Consider the following 20,741-nt stretch of genomic DNA (forward strand, 5'->3'; position numbering starts at 1 on the left):
GTTTATTTGTAATTTCATGTGTAGTTTCAAAAGATTTAGGTTTACTAGGAACAAACTACTTCTCTTACGGACAAGTTTTACCACTTAATTACGTACTTCTAGATTTGAGGAGCCATGGAGAGTTTCAGTGGTTTTTCTGTAGGTAAAAAAGTACTGGAAACTGTACATCAGAACCACTTCCAGATGTGCTTCGCTGATGTATTTTTGAAGTGCATTTGTCTGTACTTTTAATGGAGGGAAAATTTATTTCATCTTGCATGCAAGAAAGAGATAGATGCTTCCATATTCTTATACACAGAAAGTATACAACTGAGTTTTTTCCCGAGCTCCTATCTTTTTTCAGTGGAAAAGAAGTACTTCTTTTGCGTACATATTTCACCGGTTTTTTCTGTAGTTCTACGTTTGCTGGGTAATAGGCGTGTTCCACGTTTTTGGAATTTTCGGAAAAAGAAAAAAGAAACACTCTGTATGTTGTCGAAATCATTTAACCACAAAAACTTGTATATTTCGCGACTATTTTAGAATTTTAAGTTTTTATGGCCTTAAGTATCTACTGCTAAGTACTTCTGGTTGTATTCAACTTAATTTCTTCTATAGAAAAAATGTCTTTGAATGGATTCAGAAGTACTAAAAAGTACTTTGCTGAGCCCAAAGGAACACAGCCTTTTTCGTTAACATGTCCGCTGTTGACTTTGGAGACTTCAAAATTTTTAGTTTCGCTTCAGCTATTATTATAGCTATTCTATAGCTATAATTTTTTTTTCTTTTTTTCTGTTTTCCTTTGGCTATTTTATTTCATTGACAAGCGTTGGAATTTCTCCATGAGACTTTTTTGTGGTTGGTAGTACGTACTGGATTTCTATTCTACTATACGGTCTCCAAAGGAACGCGGCTTCTGTAAAAACAAAAAAAAACGAAACAAACAGACCTTTTGGTGAACTCGCCAAAAATTTAGTTTTGACGTTTCTCTTCCTGAAAGATTACGCTTTCTCTCATTCGAGTGATTTTGATCGAAGAAGAGAAAAGAAATCAAATATCAAATTCGCGGTGATAACGCAGGTGGCTGGGCTGCTCAAAAAAGAAATAAGTTCGAAGTGTTAATTAATTATTTATTTTTCAACTTAAAATTTTGTATTATTTCGTGTGATAACTGATAAATTGTGCTACATATTCTGCCGATATGGCCAGTCTTATACGACTACCGTCGATTCTCGCTAGGAATGCAACAGCAATGGTAATTGTTTTATGCTTCAAATCATTTACCAAATCTCTAAAAATATGAAACTCTTCTATTTTGAAGCCTTATTTTGTTATTTTGTGCAAATTACCTTCCATTTAATGCCTTGTGATTTTAAATTGAAATTTTCTTTTCCTGTATTCGTTTCGTGGTTATGTAAGAATTTTTATGAAGAAAGAACAATCTTAGGTATATTTTTTAATTATTTTTTTGTTGCAAAAAAAATAATACTTAAGAAGCATAAATTGGTTCTTTAAATGACTATCATGGGTATAAATATGTTTCAATTAGGTATCTATGTCATTTTCGTTTTATTGTTGCCTGCAAATTTGAGGAATGAATTTGAATGAAAATCGATGAAGCTATTTCACAACATTTGAAATATCCTTATGAAAAGATGCACCGATTCAATTGCGGGGAAACCTGTTTACGTGTTTTGTTTTACAAAATACATATTTAGTAGATACATGTGGCAGAATGTATCTAATGTTGGTATATATGAAGTATGATAAATTAAATTGTCATCCACATGTATAATCCCATAGAGTTATATAATAACTCTCAAAAAACAATAGAATTCCGAAAAAAAAAAATTAGATCACATAATGAGTGCTATAAAAACCATAAAAAACTTACTATTTTTAAAACGCAGTGTTATTTAATTTTTTTTGGATAACCCTGTTTTCTTGTTACGATAAAGCGAAATGTAACACACAGTTATGTCACAGCCTCTGGCATTATGTACGTTTCAATAAACAAATAGAATTATTCCTTTAAGCCTAGTACGCTGCTGATGCGAAACGAAAATTTCCACACAAAATTTTGCTAACGAAATTAAAGTTGTCTTGTTTTTGCTTTAAAACTTATTTTCGGATGTTTTTTCTTGAATTTTTTTTTATTATTTTTATTTTGCTATAATTTCTGATGGTATTTTTTCGTTAACATGTCCGCTGTTGACTTTGGAGACTTTCGTTTCGCTTCAGGAGCGTACTAGGCTTTAGGCCGTGTGTTAATTGGGTTAAATAGTTAACCCCTGTTAAATTTTTGGCAATATTGAGGTGAATAAAAAAAAATTACAGCTGTCAAAAATTTAAGGGGCAATTAGCTGTGTGAATTGGGTTACATTTTTTTTCGAGGGTTAAGTTTTAACGTTTTGTTTGTTTACATAAAATTCTCGAAAATCAATAAATTTCAAATTGATTTAAACCAAGTTTTTGTTTTATTTTGAGACATAAAATGGATGACATTTCGGAAATGTTTGTGCCATTGATGTTGGTGTTTTTATTGCAATACCAAATCTTGATAGGGCATGATTATTTGCCAGGCCATTCCTTTTTTTCAATTCGCTCATCAGGTGCGTCATCGCCTGCTCCTTCTCCTGTGCGCCAAAAATGCCTAAAATTATAAATGCAATGAAGAGAAACTTACCATCGACGTATAGTTAAACTTTATGCCATTATTAATCTGCATAAATGCACGGAATCTTCCAGCGTTGTTTTGCCACTTCAGAATACTTTGCATTCCACCCTACAACTCTACATCTACGTTGGCGTTTGCTGCAAGCAAAAGCAAAAAAAATCTAGCTCCAAAAAAAAAACATTGGGTTGATGCGAGAAATAATTTATTATTTATTTACGTCTTGACGATATCAAAATGTAACTCTTCACCTCTTGTACTCGTTCTCAGCTTTATAAGCCGAATTTTCTCATCGTGCGTCCCTTAAAAAATGAATTATATGATCTTATGTACATAAATAATATTTATAAATAATAATATTAATTTACTTACAGTATAGTGTAAGTGTATGGCTTGTTGTTTAATATTTTTCTCTGCCTCTTTTCTGCCATGATACTCATTTTATAAAAAAAATAAAACCATCCGCCAAAAAAATTTAACTTCAATTTAAACGGGTCCCAGAGCCCATTAAATTTTTGACAGCTGAATTTATTCACCTCAATAGTGTCAAAAATTTTGTTTATTCATCTCAATAGTGTCAAAAATTTAACAGGGGTTAACTGTTAACCAATTCACACACGGCCTTAGGCCGTTGGTTTTTTTAGAGGAGAGTACGATAACTAAGGCGGCAAGAATTGATAACGGTATTCTGTAGAGGAGTTCAATACAATCATTTTTTACTATGGGAGGGGGGGGGGTCTATCTCCCCCGTTTAGGTGGGCGGGGCAATTTTCTAAAATATCACCTAAAATACAAAAACAATTATTAAAAAACAACGGCAACACTTACAGTTATTTTAAAAACTTGCCGTGCTATTGCAGTTTTCAAAAATGTATAAAAGTTGAAGTTAGAACTAAAGATATAACAATTTGAATGCAAAAAAACAGAGGTTTTCAGAGCAAAATAACAAACAAGTAACAAAAATCAAATCAAGAAAATGTGTTTATTTTGTTATTTTTCTGTAAAAGCCCTGTTTTGTTGCTTTTAAATTGTAATATCTTTAGTTCTAACTTCAACTTTGGAAATTTTTATACATTTTTGAAAACTGCAATAACACGGCAAGTTTTTTAAATAATAAAACTGTGTCACACCATAAAAATTTTTTTCAGGGTGTTGCTCTGAAATAAAAATAAGAAATTGAGTTTTTATAAAACATGGAACTGTTAATTCATTTGCAGGAAAATGGCGTATGAAATAAAAAATATTCTGATTAAATAATTATTTCTTATTATCAGGCAATGTTTAAGTGAAAGAATTGTAAAAACAAAAATCAATTATGAGCGGAGGAAGCAAAATACTGTTGCAAAGTCGGAATTTTTTGGAATTTCACAAAAACTGCATTAAATCGAAAACCGTAAGGATTTAGGATGAACAAGTTACCAAATTCTGAGAGCCCTAAAGTTGGCCTATCAGCATATTTCGTTTGATCCATTACTTTTGGGACACCCAGTAGAATAACATTTACCAAAATACTTCGCATTCAAATAAAAATGAGGTAGATGTAACAGTTAACTTTGAACTCATTTTTTAACAAGACACGATCGAAAAACAAAAAAATGAGTGCAGCATATTGTCACATGTTTATTTTGCACCCACTTTGCCAAACTTTTTGGTGTCAATTTTGATATTCAGAAAATCGACTTATGGCCAAGTTTTTACTGCAATGTGCGCCGGGTACAAAGGTGTTAAGTCAGAAAAGGTAATTTTGAGGAAAATGAAATTGAAGTTTAAATTTTTGTTTGTAAATCAGAATATTATTATTTTGAAAATGTAATGATGCAGAAACATCATTGACTTAACACTTTAGAGCCATTTAGTCTTCAAAAATAAACTTGGTTCAAAGGTGTTAAGTCAAGAAAAATCTTTGTTTACATTATGTCAAAGTTTAATTTATAAAAGAAAGTTGAAAATATCAATTTGATTAATTACCAAATGTGAGAATTCTTTTGGAAATAATATAATACTGTAGAAAAATGGTTTTTCGTTTTCTGTCTTCCTCTTGACTTAACGCCTTAGGATCAATTTTTTTATTTAAAAATTAAAAATAAATGCAAAAACAAAGGAGTTAAGTTAACTTACGCTCTTAGTACCACACAATTTTAATTTTTTTTTACTTAAACCCTTTGTACCGAATCATTTCTAACGGAAGGAGATACGCTGGAGCTATGCCGATAGAACCAACCGAAAGAGAAAAAAAACTGACTTAACCCCTTTGTACCCGGCAGCAAAGAATTATATTCTTCATTGCAATGCATAATGAATTGGTAGCCAGCCACATAATGATACATCAGGGGCTCCCAAAAATAATGTAGGGCGTATGCCTATACGTACTTTTTTATTTTGTTTTATTTTCTATATCAAAGGGGTCCCCAATATCAAAGGAGCCCAAAAATTTAATCTTGCCCCGGTGCGGTGCCCCGGCAACTCAACTTACGCCTCTATCAGCAACATTCACAATTTTTCGCAGCAGTTAGTGCAAATTTAATTTGGGCACTCTAAGAAAATTGTTTTTTTTTTTGTAGAAAACGTTTTTTAAAAACGTTTTTGCATATAAAAAACGTCGCGGTCTTTGAGACCGCCTGGTAGGTGGTTAAAGGTGAAAGTTAGATTCGTATCTATTATGGAAAGGGGTACAAAAATGCAATAAAATAGAGTGAGGAAATTAGTAAAAACGATAATGTTCGTTTAGCAACAATGTTTGTTGAGCATTAGAATAATGTTAAAGACGTATTTCTGATGGTTTATAGAAAATCTGTCGAGGAACCTCGAACCGATGCTTTATATCAATCTTTAGTAGGTATATTATTCCTATGTCTGGTACTACACGATAACTCAAGAGTCATGACTTTTTTTTCGAAATTCAATCAGTACGAAAGAGAAATACCAACATGCATCTTATTGAATTTCGAAAAGAGTCATGACTCTCTCTAAAACAAAATAAACGAACAAATAGCTAGATAAAATATATTTTCATTTGTTTTCAGACCAGAGCATCTTCCTTGCTGACCTCTCGTAAGCTGCATATTACTCACGGGCCTTCAAATGTCACAAAATCCGATGCGATTTCGAAGGAGTATCCCATTGTAGACCATGAATACGATGCCATTGTAGTTGGTGCAGGTGGTGCTGGTTTGCGTGCTGCATTTGGTTTGGTTGCCGAAGGATTCAAAACTGCGGTGATTACAAAACTATTTCCCACAAGGTCACATACTATTGCCGCACAAGGTGGTATCAATGCAGCCCTTGGTAATATGGAAGAAGACGATTGGAAATGGCATATGTATGATACAATTAAGGGTTCCGATTGGTTGGGAGATCAAGACGCAATTCATTTTATGACTCGTGAAGCAGCAAAAGCCGTTATAGAGCTGGAGAACTATGGAATGCCATTCTCGCGTACACCCGATGGTAAAATCTATCAACGTGCTTTTGGTGGTCAGAGTTTGAAGTTCGGCAAAGGTGGTCAAGCGCATAGATGTTGTGCTGTTGCCGACAGGTACGTAACAGTTAACTTTAGGGTATTAGAGTATTATTTTGTTTATTTTTTAGAACTGGCCATTCTTTACTGCACACTCTGTACGGACAATCACTAAGTTACGATTGTAACTACTTCATTGAATATTTTGCACTTGATCTTTTGTTCGAAAATGGTGAATGCCGTGGTGTGATTGCATTATGTCTGGAAGATGGAACACTCCATCGTTTCCGTGCAAACAACACAGTTATTGCTACTGGTGGTTATGGTCGTACTTACTTCTCTTGTACATCTGCGCATACATGTACGGGTGACGGAACAGCTATGGTTGCACGACAAAATCTTCCAAATCAAGATTTAGAATTTGTTCAGTTCCATCCAACTGGTATTTACGGTGCTGGATGTCTTATTACTGAAGGCTCTCGCGGTGAAGGCGGTTATCTGGTAAATTCAAAAGGAGAAAGATTCATGGAGCGTTACGCTCCCGTGGCCAAAGATTTGGCCTCCCGTGATGTAGTATCGCGATCAATGACTGTGGAAATAATGGAAGGTCGTGGTTGTGGACCTGAGAAGGATCATGTTTATTTACAACTGCACCATTTACCACCAGAGCAATTGGCCCAGAGATTGCCTGGTATTTCTGAAACAGCTATGATTTTCGCTGGAGTGGATGTTACTCGTGAACCTATACCTGTTCTGCCAACCGTTCACTATAACATGGGTGGAGTACCAACGAACTATCGAGGACAAGTTTTAACCATTGATAAAAACGGAAAAGATGTTGTTGTACCTGGATTATATGCCTGTGGTGAGTCAGCCTCATCGTCCGTTCACGGAGCCAACCGTTTGGGTGCTAATTCGTTGTTGGATTTGGTTGTATTTGGTCGTGCCTGTGCAAAAACAATATCTGAAGAGTGCAAACCTGGTGCACCTGCACCATCGCTTTCTGATGTAATTTTATTTTATTTTAAATCAATATTGGTACTAATTTTGCTTCCTGATCTAGAATGCTGGAGAGGCTTCTGTGGCTAACTTAGATAAATTGCGATATGCTGATGGTAAGATATGCACAGCTGATTTAAGATTAAAAATGCAGAAAGCTATGCAAAAGCATGCTGCTGTATTCCGTGATGGTCCAGTACTTCAAGAGGGATGCAAGGTTATGGGAGAAATCTTCAATGAGTTCAAAGATATTAAAGTATCAGATAGGTAAGATTCTAACAAAAGCGTATTTACATAAAATATATAAATATGTATATTGTATATGCTTGTATGATATGCCTCCTATTTTTAGGTTGCAAATATTTTAGTATACGTAGTATATATTTTTATATAAAACAGATTAAATAGTTAATTCATTTAAATGGCAAAAGTATGTAAGTGATGGGAAAAAGTAAAAAACACAACTTTTCTCCGAACCCTGAAGCTTTTAAATTAATATACAGCTATGGACAAAGAAATAGCACACTTTTGATTTTTCATACAAAAATTGGATTTATTTGGGACCTTTTAACTTATGTATTATAATTTTTATATCAGGGCATGCATTAGCTAATGGGGATTCATAAAATTTATAATTATAAATTATTTCAATTCAATTTTTAAAAATTATAATTTGTAGAGAATACCCTTTTTTCTTGTGGACAAAGAAATAGCACACATTCCGAAAATCATAAAAATAATCATTTCTAAGCAAAAATTCTTACAATTTCCAATAAATTCAATACCTACTACTAAGTTAGTAACTTGTTAGTAGACCACAGTTTTTCAAAGTTCCTTCGCACCTCTTTGGTAAACTTTCAACTAACGTCTGATATCCACTTTGTGGAGTACTGTACCACGCTTCTTTGATTCTGGCCCAAAGATCCTTTGAATTTTCGAATTTTCTTTCCCCAGGCTTAACCTTGACATCAATTTATACATTTTATATGGGGTTAAGATCGTGAATTTGAGATGGCTAGGTGCAAACATCGATTTTTTCGTCCGAAAACCTATCGTGTACTATTTTTGATGCATGTTTGGGCCATTGTCATGTATGAATATCTGATTAACTGGCGAGAAATATGGTTCTTTGGTATTCTAATGTAATATTAAGACAAAAAAATTTATAAATTCTGCCATCCACCTAACCAATGGGTCCTACCATGCCAGGAAAATGCGCCCCAGACCATCAAATCCTATCCTCCTAGTTTCTTCGTCTTGAGATAATCAGCCCTATGATGGTAGCCGATCGGAAAAATATCCGATCGGAGAAAAGTTGCGATCGGAAGATTTTTGTATTCACGGTACCCGAATTTGACAAGAAAAATTAACTTCCAAACAACGCACTCATTTCCCATTTTTTTGGTTTTTATATTTTTCGGATAATATTTCACGTTTGAATTTGTGTCGGGAAGAATCGGAAAGAAAAAACAGCACAAAGCACATTCCGTCGCAAATATTTTGACAGTTCACTGCATAGCATCGCATTTATTTTAAATTTTCAACGCGCCTAAGATTTTTTTCGTAAACCTGTCCGATTTTACAGTCGGAAGGGTAAAAATCATATGAAAACTGAAAAATTCGTACAAATCGGATACAAATCTCTTCCGATCGGCTACCATCATAGGGCTGAATACTTTGGCTTGTCCTTTTAACATTTAGGGCGATGTACAAATGTTTTGTCATCGGTTCTAATGCGGTTAACCTCTCTTAGTAATTTTTCCTAAATTGAGTTCTAAAGAAGTTATTCACGATTTAAATCGAGAAAAAAATTAAAAAATCAATTTTCAATTTCAAAATTTTCTAATTCACTGAAAATTCAATATTTTCAAATTCACAAGATGTTTTCTTGTAGGGACTAAAACGTTCTATAAAAAGTTCAACAGCAAATTAATTGCTTTAACCGTTTAGAAGATAATCGTATTCAAATCGCAATGCATACTTGTCATAAGAAAACTATTGAAATCAGTGGGCATTGGTTTTTATACGAATATCTTCTTAACGGTTAAAGCAATTAATTTGCTGTCAAGGAACTTTTTATAGAACGTTTAAGTCCCTACAAGAAAACATCTTGCTAATTTGAAAATATTGAATTTTCAGTGAATTAGAAAATTTTGAAATTGAAAATTGATTTTTTAATTTTTTTCTCGATTTAAATCGTGAATAACTTCTTTAGAACTCAATTTAGGAAAAATTACTAAGAGACCTTTTTTGTAGAGAATTAAATTTCCTATAAGAATCTGTCGTGGTTTTATTTTTCTATTCACTTATTTGCTCATCACAAAATTCCAAAGTGAAACAGTCAAATTGAAAAAACACTTCGATTTAAAAAGCTTAATTACTCGAATACGGCTCGTCTGACGAAAATTTTCAATTAGATCTTTTTTGTAGGAAATTTAATTTTATATAACAAAAAATGAACAGAATTTTTTTTACTTTGATCGTCTAGCAGTTCTGTTGTAAAACATCATATCATGTATAAAAATAAAAAACACCGATGATAACCATCTTAAAATTTTTTTTAGCGGCTCAAATTTTCACCAAATTTTTTTTTCATCATCCTGAACAAGATTTTCGAAGTAACTTTCAAAAAAAAAAATATTTTTTTTTTTGGCCCAGTCTAGTATACATACATATGTAGATCTTTATATGGATATGGTGTTTGTGGACGAAAACTGGTTTGAAATTCAATATTTTCATGAAAGATTTCTGGAGTGTATACCTATTTATTTTTGAAATGAAAAAGAAACTTGTTTCCATGTTGATGTTGTGGATGGCATTTGAGTTTTTTGTGTATCAGAGAAATGCATTATAATGATAATTATAGTTGTTCAGCGGAGAAGCAGGTAGAGGATGTGTTATGTGGGTGCATTGATATAATATACTTGACAGTATCCTTTGTGTAGTGTGTATAAAAATATGAGTAGGTAGATGCGCAGAAGGATTGATTTTCAGGTTCTTGCTTACTTTTGAGTTGTTCTTCGTTGAGAAATTTTTTGTCTAGCACTCGAGCTGACATGAAAATGTATGTACATACAATATATAGAATGTTTAGGTTCATATGTGTATATTGTTTGAGGATGGACTCGAGATAAATCTTGTATGACATTATGATAATGGAGAATGCCGCAAAAAGTGTCTCCTGAACTGATTTTTTGAAACTTAGGCCTCATGCTGATTGCACTAAATATTTAGCCGAGAATAAATTGATAGTTATGATTATGACTGTGTATAAAATTTAGCCTTGAATAAATATAGCTGTGTGAATTTGGATAGACCAAACAAACCAAGATTATTACCAAATTATTTTTATGCAAATATGTAGGTATATCAATCCAATTTACTTTCAACACCTTTTTAATAAAGATTTTTTTTAGAGTAACCAATGCAATGAACTCAGTTCGTAATTGAATCGATTTTGTTTTTTATCAACCTATACCTACATTATTAGGAAACAAAAATAAGGCAGCATTTATAACTTATGTTACTTTTTTTTTAAACCTTGAAATTAACTTTTCAATTAGGTATGTAATCAAAGTTTAGGGAAGTTTTCAAAAATAACTTTCATATAACCCTTTACCCATTCCCCCGCGAAAATATAACTATTATACCTAAAATGGCAAAAATTCTCTGTGGTAACCTACAAAAAAAAAAAAAAAACCGAATCCGCAACATATAAACAAAGACAATGAAAAACAAAAGGACATATTTATATTATATAACCCCGCAAGCGCGAGTGTAGTATAATAAACAATACAACCCAGAAATCAACCTAAATATGCAAATCATTGTGCACAAGCACATGTCAAATGTCAATACACATTTTTACACACAAACAAGTGAATACTTACCAATGTACCCACATATCTAATCCTTTACCTATATCCCCGCACGAGCGATGTGAATATTACACAATGCAAAGAATTTCGCTGACACTTGAAAAAAAACCAAAAGTGTCAACTCGCACGCGCGAGTGCGATATTATAAACACGAAATGAATTGTTAGGAAAAACCCAAGAGTCAACAAGAACAAAACAACCCTTTTTGAAAACCAAAGATAATGATCTTGCAAAAAATATCTACTATCTACCTACTCTCTGCAGCATCTTCATAATTTCATGAATGATTTCTGCCTGCCTGAGTGAGGAAATAGGAAACAAAAAAAAAAAGTATTATGTAAACACAAAAAAAAAAAACAAAATATAACGAGAAAATGAGAGCGCAAGAGCGATTTTTTTTCAATAAATAGAAAAGAACAGAAAGAAAGAGTTCATCAGCGCCAGCTGCATGAAAAACTTTATTAACTTCTTATTAAAAAACGACTAAAATGGTAAAAAAGTGCATTTTGACACTTTTCCTTCAAATTAACCGTTCAAACTAACTTCAAATTAAATTTTAGTAATTATTTTGGATTCTCCAACACGAAATAAAAAGAAAGGTAAGCCTAAAAACTCCTGGTACAAGCAAATGCAAAAACACCAGCATTCAGTTGGCCTTAGAAACGGAACAATACAAAACCGGGAGGCTTGCCGCAGATTTCTGAGGTCAACCCGGCGAACCCCACAGGCGGATCACTAGTGTGAAGCAGTAACGTGGGAAGGTTATGATCCCCTCTACATCGAGATCATAACAGCGCCGAGAAAAAGGAAGAAGAAGAAGATTTTGGATTCTCCTTATTCCATTTTACAATTTTCTTTTTGTTTCATCTAAAAACACCAATAAATGGTAAAGTTATTCTAAGAAGAGTGAGTAAGAAAAACATGAAATTACAACATATTGACGAAGCTTTTTTCCTAATAAAAAAAAAAATCTGTTGCGCCTACACATTTGTTCATTATAAAACAAAAAAAATTAAAAGTTTATAAACAACGGTGCCCCAACCAAAATTCTGATTCAATATAAATTTGCAGGAAAAAAAATCAATTTCGACTCTTATAAAAATCGCCAAAGAAATGTTTCTAAAATTTAAATGAGGCAAAAATGTGCATACCCTTCAAGCAAACAGGTCCGACCTCGGTCCGAATCAGCTCCGCTTCAGGCGGAGCTGAGTCCGACTTCGAGGCAGAAACTGGTCCGAAGGCGGCTCAAATTAGTTGGAAATTAGAATCACTGCGGAGCCGATTTTATATGTATTGGTTTTTTCACCACGATTTCTCCTTCGACTTTGTGTTCATATACAAAAAGTTGCAAGTGTGTGAGTGCAACTTCGTCTTTCGCGGTCGGAGGTTGGAGTGTCTTTTCTGAACTCCGTTTTCTTGCTTGAAGGGTACGTTTATTGCCTTTTCAAAAAAGTACGTTTCATAAGATTATCTTATAAACTGCAAAAGTTATACAACAATTAGTCAACCATCTTCCATTAAAATGCTATGGAAACCCCCCCTTAATGGAAGATGGTTGACTAATTGTTGTATAACTTTTGCAGTTTATAAGATAATTTTATGAAACGTACTTTTTTGAAAAGGCAATAAACGTATGCACATTTTTGCATCATTTAAATTTTTTTTAAATTAAGAAACATTTCTTTGGCGATTTTTATAAGAGTCGAAATAGATTTTTTTTTCCTGCAAATTTATATTGAATCAGAATTTTGGTTGGGGCACCGTTGTTTATAAACTTTTTATTTTTTTTTGTTTTTGTTTTATAATGATCAAATGTGTTTTCATGCAGTAGGCGCAACAGATTTTTTTTTTTTTTTTATTAGAAAAAAAGCTTCGTCAATATGCTGTAATTTCATGTTTTTCTTACTCACTCTTCTTAGAATAACTTTACCATTTATTGGTGTTTTTAGATGAAACAAAAAGAAAATTGTAAATTGGAATAAGGAGAATCCAAAATCTTCTTCTTCTACCTTTTTCTCGGCGCTGTTATGATCTCGATGTCGAGGGGATCATAACCTTCCCACGTTACTGCTTCACACTAGTGATCCGCCTGTGGGTTTCGCCGGGTTGACCTCAGAAATCTGCGGCAAGCCTCCCGGTTTTGTATTGTTCCGTTTCTAAGGCCAACTGAATGCTGGTGTTTTTGCATTTGCTTGTACCAGGAGTTTTTAGGCCTACCTTTCTTTTTATTTCGTGTTGGAGAATCCAAAATAATTACTAAAATTTAATTTGAAGTTAGTTTGAACGGTTAATTTGAAGGAAAAGTGTCAAAATGCACTTTTTTACCATTTTAGTCGTGGGGCAAAGCGTGATTATTTTTTAAAATATTTTTGTTTTTTTTTAATAAGAAGTTAATAAAGTTTTTCATGCAGCCAGTTTGCCAAAAAAAAATATTTGATTTTAATAAACCAATATTTGCATTCTGTTTTTGAGAAAGGGGCAGTCAAAGCATCCACAATTTATTTTATTATTTTTTTTCGTTATATTTCAAATCAGTTTCAAAAAAAAATATATGTTTTTGCTCACAGTATTTTTAATATAAATTGTTGAAAAAGTGTCTATTTTAGCTTTTTTTACTTTGAAAATTCCATTAATCACGCACACATACAAATTTAGAGAAAAGAAGAAAAGAATGCCACGCATAAGCTGGCGCTGATGAACTCTTTCTTTCTGCTTTTTTCTATTTATTGAAAAAAAACTTGCTCTTGTGCTCTCATTTTCTCGTTATATTGTGTTTTTTTTTTTGTGTTTACATAATACTTTTTTTTTGTTTCCTATTTCCTCACTCAGGCAGGCAGAAATCATTCATGAAATTATGAAGATGCTGCAGAGAGTAGGTAGATAGCTAGTAGATATTTTTTGCAAGATCATTATCTTTGGTTTTCAAAAAGGGTTGTTTTGTTCTTGTTGACTCTTGGAATTTTCCAAACAATTCATTTCGTGTTTATAATATAGCACTCGCGCGTGCGAGTTGACACTTTTGGTTTTTTTTTTTCAAGTGTCAGCGAAATTCTTTGCATTGTGTAATATTCACATCGCTCGTGCGGGGATATAGGTAAAGGATTAGATATGTGGGTACATTGGTAAGTATTCACTTGTTTGTGTGTAAAAATGTGTATTGACATTTGACATGTGCTTGTGCACAATGATTTGCATATTTAGGTTGATTTCTGGGTTGTATTGTTTATTATACTACACTCGCGCGTGAGGGGTTATATAATATAAATATGTATGTCCTTTTGTTTTTCATTGTCTTTGTTTATATGTTGCGGATTCGCTTTTTTTTTTGTAGGTTACCACAGAGAATTTTTGCCATTTTAGGTATAATAGTTATATTTTCGCGGGGGAATGGGTAAAGAGTTATATGAAAGTTATTTTTGAAAACTTCCCTAAACTTTGATTACATACCTAATTGAAAAGTTAATTTCAAGGTTTAAAAAAAAAGTAACATAAGTTATAAATGCTGCCTTATTTTTGTTTCCTAATAATGTAGGTATAGGTTAATAAAAAACAAAATCGATTCAATTACGAACTGAGTTCATTGCATTGGTTACTCTAAAAAAAATCTTTATTAAAAAGGTGTTGAAAGTAAATTGGATTGATATACCTACATATTTGCATAAAAATAATTTGGTAATAATCTTGGTTTGTTTGGTCTATCCAAATTCACACAGCTATATTTATTCAAGGCTAAATTTTATACACAGTCATAATCATAACTATCAATTTATTCTCGGCTAAATATTTAGTGCAATCAGCATGAGGCCTAAGTTTCAAAAAATCAGTTCAGGAGACACTTTTTGCGGCATTCTCCATGATCATAATTACCCCGTTTGTATGGCGATTTGAATCCGAATTGAATCAGGATTTAGGTCTATATATACCTGAATCGAATTGAATCCGGATTTGTCGATCCGATCCGACTCGGGGAGCTGAATCGAATCGAAAATATGCATATATACCTAACGAATTGAATACTCGAGATATAATTTATGGTGGAAATTGTGTGTGATTGTCTTCTTATTTGCAAATTCACTGTATGTACGTCTAATGATATCTAGTTTTACTTGCACTTTGTTTTTGGTTAGATTTTTCTATTTACTGCAAATATACCTATTGAAAAGAAAAATTGTGTTTTCGATTCTATTTCAATTCGATTCCTCAATCTGGTACTTCCATATACCTGGATCGAAATTTCGATTCAGTTTCAATTCTATCTTTAAATCGATCATACAAACGGGGTAAATGTCATACAAGATTTATCTCAAGTCCATCCTCAAACAACATACACATTTGAACCTAACCTCGAGTCCATCCTCAAACAACATACACATTTGAACCTAAACATTCTATATATTGTATGTACATACATTAACATGTCAGCGCGAGTGCTAGACAAAAAATTTCTCAACGAAGAACAACTCAAAAGTAAGCAAGAACCTGAAAATCAATCCTTCTGCGCATCTACCTACTCATATTTTTATACACACTACACAAAGGATACTGTCAAGTATATTAAATCAATGCACCCACATAACACATCCTCTACCTGCTTCTCCGCTGAACAACTATAATTATCATTTTATGTAATCCAAAAAATTTCTCTGGTACACAAAAAACTCAAATGCCATCCACAACATCAACATGGAAACAAGTTTCTTTTTCATTTCAAAAATAAATAGGTATACACTCCATAAATCTTTCATGAAAATATTGAATTTCAAACCAGTTTTCGTCCACTAACACCATATCCATATAAAGATCTATGTATACCTACATCCATTTGCATGCCACCCCGAACGCGTGAGTGCGATGGCGATCTCACAAAGAGACAATGAATGAAAACCATAAAGCCAGAACTATAATTGGCGGATGGAGTCGGATGCTAATGTCAGTTGTTGTTGTTTACCATAAGTTTTCATCCGACGAGTGCGCTCGCAACCGCACTCGACGGATGAAAACTTATGGAAAACAACAACAATTGACAGTAGCTTCCGACTCCATCCGCCAATTATAGTTCTGGCTTAACCAACATCCTGAAAGGAAAAAACCAGAGAATTCGATGGCGAGAGAGCGAAACACATTCACTAATACACACAAATGCTTTTACATGAGATCTTACTTCGCTGAAAAAGGGAACCCAGTTTTAATGAAATGATGAATGAATGAATGAAGTGAGATTTTTATTTTGAAATGTAAATACCTAGTCCAGGAGAGATAGAAAATCGAGTACGGAGAGGGTCAGAAAAATTAATTCATTGATTTTTTTATATACATACATAATACATATGCATGAGGCATTGAAAATAATAAGATTGTTATCTAGTTAAAAAAAAAAACGATAGATAGAGCTCATATATCATAGAGCAACGATAAGCCTCATCACATATTTGGAATTTATTGGTTTTATAGTCTATTTAATAGACCGGAGCTCCAGAGCAAAAATAGAACAAATTCGTTCAAGAGTTTTTATTGCTAATTATGATCCCTTGGCATAAAAGAATACTCCAGCCAAAAGTGCTACTAAATCCATTGGTGCATTTCTGAGAAAACGGCAACACTGGTCAGTTTTCATTTTTTTTTGTATTTAACTCAAAAACCCAGCCTACCTTTAAAATAGTTCAAAGGCACTTTTCGTAGCAAATTAAATTTCCTGTCAAGTTAAGATGGTTAAAAAATTTTAAAAATTATTTTTGACTAAAATTCTAACCTAAAACCAAGGAAAAAAAGTTCAAAAATTGACGATTTTCTTTTCTTTTACTAAATCAAAGGGCATTTTGTGTATGAAGTCGGTATGTCGAAACTTAATACTAATAAAATAAAGTAGAGGTAGAATCCTGTAATAGTATGCAATTTTTTTTGTCAAGAAACGACTTAAATGTACCTTTTCAAAAATTAGAATTTTTTCTATATTTTTGACTTTTTTAGTTAAAAGCAAGTTTTTAAAACACGATAAAATCGTATAAATTGGTAACTTTTAGACTTTTAAAATAAACGGACTTCGAGGGATTGGTTTAATATAAACTAAGTATGACAAACAAAAAAAATTATTTGCATCCTTATGGCCTTGTGTGCAATTTTGTGTATGCGTATTTTTATAAATACGGATCGAGTGGATGGACGTACAGCCATAAGCTTTGGTCTATTGCATAGAAGAACATTTAATACCAACACTTTTCAATGGCCTGAAAAACTGTTCTTGTAAAATCAACGACCAACGAAAAGTTTCTCTTGAAAAACAAAAAAAATACTCAAATGTGTTTTAAACAAAATAGCTCAGGCAAATTAATAAATGAAGTCGCATTTTTCGCGGGAACTTTTCATAGAACTTATCAAAAAAGTGAATTTTTGGGGATGATAGGACATCGGGAACAGTCGCCATCTTGGAAAAGAGTTCGGTGGCGTTTTTATTTCATAGCTCGATTTTTACTCATTTAAACCAAAAATGTCCAAGTACAATGAAATTATCTAAAAAATGATGTACAAATGAATTCCGTGAGTTAATTGAATTCAATTTTACAGTCGGTCAAAGTCCGGGTTTGTCTCGCAAGTTTTGGACAAAATGACATTTTTTCAAATATCTGAAGAACTTTTGATTTATTTGGGATTTTCTTCAAGAATGAAGTATAGCACTTTTAATTATCTATAAAATGAGCCCTTTATCGTTACTGTAACCATCATAATGTATAATCTGAAGGGTGACCGGGCCAAACTAAAAAAAATTTAAAAAAATTAAAATTTTTGATTATACACATTTCTGAACGCAATATTTGAAAAGATACACACATTTTTTAACGCAATATTTGAAAAGAATTAAAAACCAATGAAACTGCATTAAAAATTGTGTGATAAGTGGTGTACTTTAAGAAGAATAAAATAAAACGTAAAAGCAAAAACTGCGAAAACAGCTAATAATTTCAAAAACCGAAATAAAATATAAAAACATTTTTTTTAACGGGAAATTTATAATGTGATCTTTTAAAGTAACTATTTTCCAACCAGGGGCCCAATTCCGCAAGAGTGAATTCCTCTGTGTACACGAAAAAACGTGTAAATTGCCTTAGAAACAAGGCAGAGAAAAACTCACTCTTGCGGAATTGGGCCCCAGAATCAACAAACATTTCAAAAATAGATGATTTAACTCGAGAGCACAAAAATTTTACGTAAAATTTAAAAATTTCCCATACTAATTTGTATGGGGAAAGTATGACCCATACCGTTTTTAGCTGTCTTTTTAAAGTACTTAAGATTGAATTCTGTGTTCTTTGGTCTTCATAAAATTTTCCGTCGGATGTAAACAAGTTCACCATGGTTTCATTGGGCCATAAGACCATCCAGTTAAAACGACCAAGGGGTTTTTTTTTTTTTGTAAAAACTAATTGCTTGTTAATGTTTTTTTTTTTGTTTTCTTAGGAATGGTACCTTTCGTTGATTTCTTTGAATGATGGTTTCAATCAATCGAATTGTATGACATTTTACAGGCGCATTTAACACTTTTTCATATTAATTAATGAAGAAAATGGTTATTTTTAGGAAAGAAGAATTAAAGTTTTGTAAAAGCGTAAAGATTTTTTTCGCGGAAACCACTAGTTTCCGCTTTGGAGCACAAATATAAGGCTGTAAAAATGTTTTTCTTGGAGCAGTCTATTAACTGCGCTATTTCATCCATTGTTATGCCTTCGTTTTTAAATTTTTTGCAACTGAAAATTTCGTTATTGATTATTTCAACCACATTAAAAATCTTAAAAAAGTTAATTATAGTCTGTTTAGAATTAAACAAAATTGAAGTTGGATGAAGTCGAAGTGCGCCAAATATAATGCTGTTGAAGATATATGAAGGAGTTTTAGTTTTAATAATTTTAAAAATAAAAATCATTGAACGCATTTTAAAAATATTTTCAAAAGAAAAGCCAAGAAACTTAGACCCGTTTGCTGAATCGAAACTTAAGCATTTGAGTTCCACATAAATCCTTATGTGACAGTTTACGCAGAGGAAAAAATAGGGAATAAGAGTTTATGTTCAACATAAATTATTTAAGTTTCGATTCAGCAAATGGCCCTTTGTAACAAGTTCACTAATATGATAGTCGGAGAGGCGACCGTCAAGTTACTTAGCTCATAAGTTTAGAGGTAAAAAATTGGTGTCAAATAAAAGATAAGTTGATACTGAAAATAAAAAAATAGGATTGCCACTTCTAAAATGGAAACTTCCATGTGGCAACCCTATTTTAAATTGATATATGAAATCTAAAAATCATATTATTCCTTGTAACTTATGATTTGTATTAACATTTTTCCGTCTATTTGTTTTTTTTTTATCAATGAAAAGTGTATGTATGTATATTTTGTATATTTGTCTTTATTTCAGATCTCTCGTTTGGAACTCCGATCTTGTTGAGACTTTGGAATTACAAAATCTGTTAACTAATGCAGTTATGACTATTGTTGGAGCAGAAAACCGCAAAGAATCTCGTGGTGCACACGCTCGTGAAGATTTCAAAGTCCGTATTGATGAATTTGTAAGTTTTGATAAAAATTATATAAGGTTTTGGAAATGAAAATGATGTTTTGTCATATTTTTAGGATTATAGCAAACCTATTGAAGGACAGGAAAGAAAACCATTGGATCAACATTGGCGCAAGCATACACTGTTGTGGATAAACCCAGAAACAGGCAATGTTGAAATTAAATACAGAAATGTGATTGACACACCTTTAGATGACTCGGTACAAGCAGTACCTCCAGCGGTTCGCTCATACTAAACAAATAAAACTCTCACAGTATCGAAAAGCAGACAAAAAATGTAGTAACTTATTTCTAAATGTATTTAAAACCATCAAGTACTTTAAAATGCCTCTCGATTTCTAACCTTTTTTTATTTTTGTCAAAAACAAAACAAATATTAATAAAACGCTCATAAATACTTAAACATTGATTTATGTCTAAAAAAACATGTTCCCTATTTTTCTGACTATTTTAGTTTGTTATTTCCTATATAATTTATTAGATTGTTATACTATGTCGAAGATATTACAATATTTGTATTAAACGAAGAAATTAACTAGTTTTTGATTTCATTATATACTTTTTTCTTTTGTTGTTTTTATTCATGTTCATCTACTAGTCCAGTAATTTTGGTATACACCTTCGTTACGGCATTTTAATGAAGATGTGAAAAATTGGCATGGATATCGTGACGTTAGAAGTTAGAAGGTCAAAAGGTCACGAAAATCAGTTTTTCACATATATCTCGCGACCTTTTGCTCGAAGGTCAATAGGGTCTATAGAAAAATTGTTTATCATTAAATTATCTACAAATATTGCCTTATGCATTTTTCTGGGACCCTATTTTGTAAAACGATTATCGTTAAAACTACTTCGTTTTCGTTGAAATGCGACTACGTATTACGATAATCGTTTGACTTCAACGATACTCGTTAATCTTTACGACTGCCATTTACCTATCGTTTAACTTTCGTTTTCGTTCAGCTGTCACAATATTATTGCGCTTACTGGTAGAATTCATGTGAGCCTTAAAAAAATATTTTTTTCGGTCTAGTTTGGCCAAACGACTTTCTCGTTTTACATAATCATTCTTTGTCGTGACTATCGTTTATTTCAGTATCGTTGAGTTGCCGCTCGTTTCGTATTACGTAATAGGCCCCCTGTAAAATCAACTGTTTTTGGAATAGACTAACTATGTAATAAAATCTA

The 20,741-nt window shown here is 32.5% G+C and overlaps 1 protein-coding gene and 1 long non-coding RNA gene across 3 annotated transcripts; one reads left to right on the plus strand and one right to left on the minus strand.

Annotated features, from left to right (window-relative positions):
• The first annotated feature begins 996 nt into the window (after positions 1-996).
• LOC129918346 (succinate dehydrogenase [ubiquinone] flavoprotein subunit, mitochondrial) lies at positions 997-20,111 on the plus strand. The gene is made up of 6 exons (XM_055998823.1): positions 997-1,234; positions 5,677-6,188; positions 6,242-7,118; positions 7,174-7,376; positions 19,395-19,545; positions 19,610-20,111. The coding sequence occupies exons 1-6, from the start codon at positions 1,181-1,183 to the stop codon at positions 19,787-19,789; spliced, it is 1,977 nt and encodes a 658-aa protein (XP_055854798.1). The 5' UTR covers positions 997-1,180; the 3' UTR covers positions 19,790-20,111.
• Positions 1,020-3,591, minus strand: LOC129918472 (uncharacterized). 2 transcript variants are annotated; one of them, XR_008772962.1, is made up of 3 exons: positions 3,026-3,591; positions 1,329-2,955; positions 1,020-1,270 (listed from the first exon to the last, which is right to left on the minus strand). It is a non-coding gene; the product is annotated as an uncharacterized LOC129918472 (long non-coding RNA). The 2 variants fall into 2 exon arrangements; XR_008772963.1 differs by having other exon boundaries at positions 1,329-3,591.
• Positions 20,112-20,741: the final 630 nt, after the last annotated feature.

The sequence above is a fragment of the Episyrphus balteatus genome, chromosome 1, assembly GCF_945859705.1.
Source record: "Episyrphus balteatus chromosome 1, idEpiBalt1.1, whole genome shotgun sequence".
NCBI lineage: Eukaryota > Metazoa > Arthropoda > Insecta > Diptera > Syrphidae > Episyrphus > Episyrphus balteatus.

Bases quoted from the DNA above. Each gene is read 5' to 3' on its own strand.
- LOC129918346 (XM_055998823.1), top strand. From the start codon at position 1,181: ATGGCCAGTCTTATACGACTACCGTCGATTCTCGCTAGGAATGCAACA. The intron at 1,235-5,676 runs GTAATTGTTTTA...ATTTGTTTTCAG, and splicing joins CTAGGAATGCAACAGCAATG to ACCAGAGCATCTTCCTTGCT. The intron at 19,546-19,609 runs GTAAGTTTTGAT...TCATATTTTTAG, and splicing joins AAGTCCGTATTGATGAATTT to GATTATAGCAAACCTATTGA.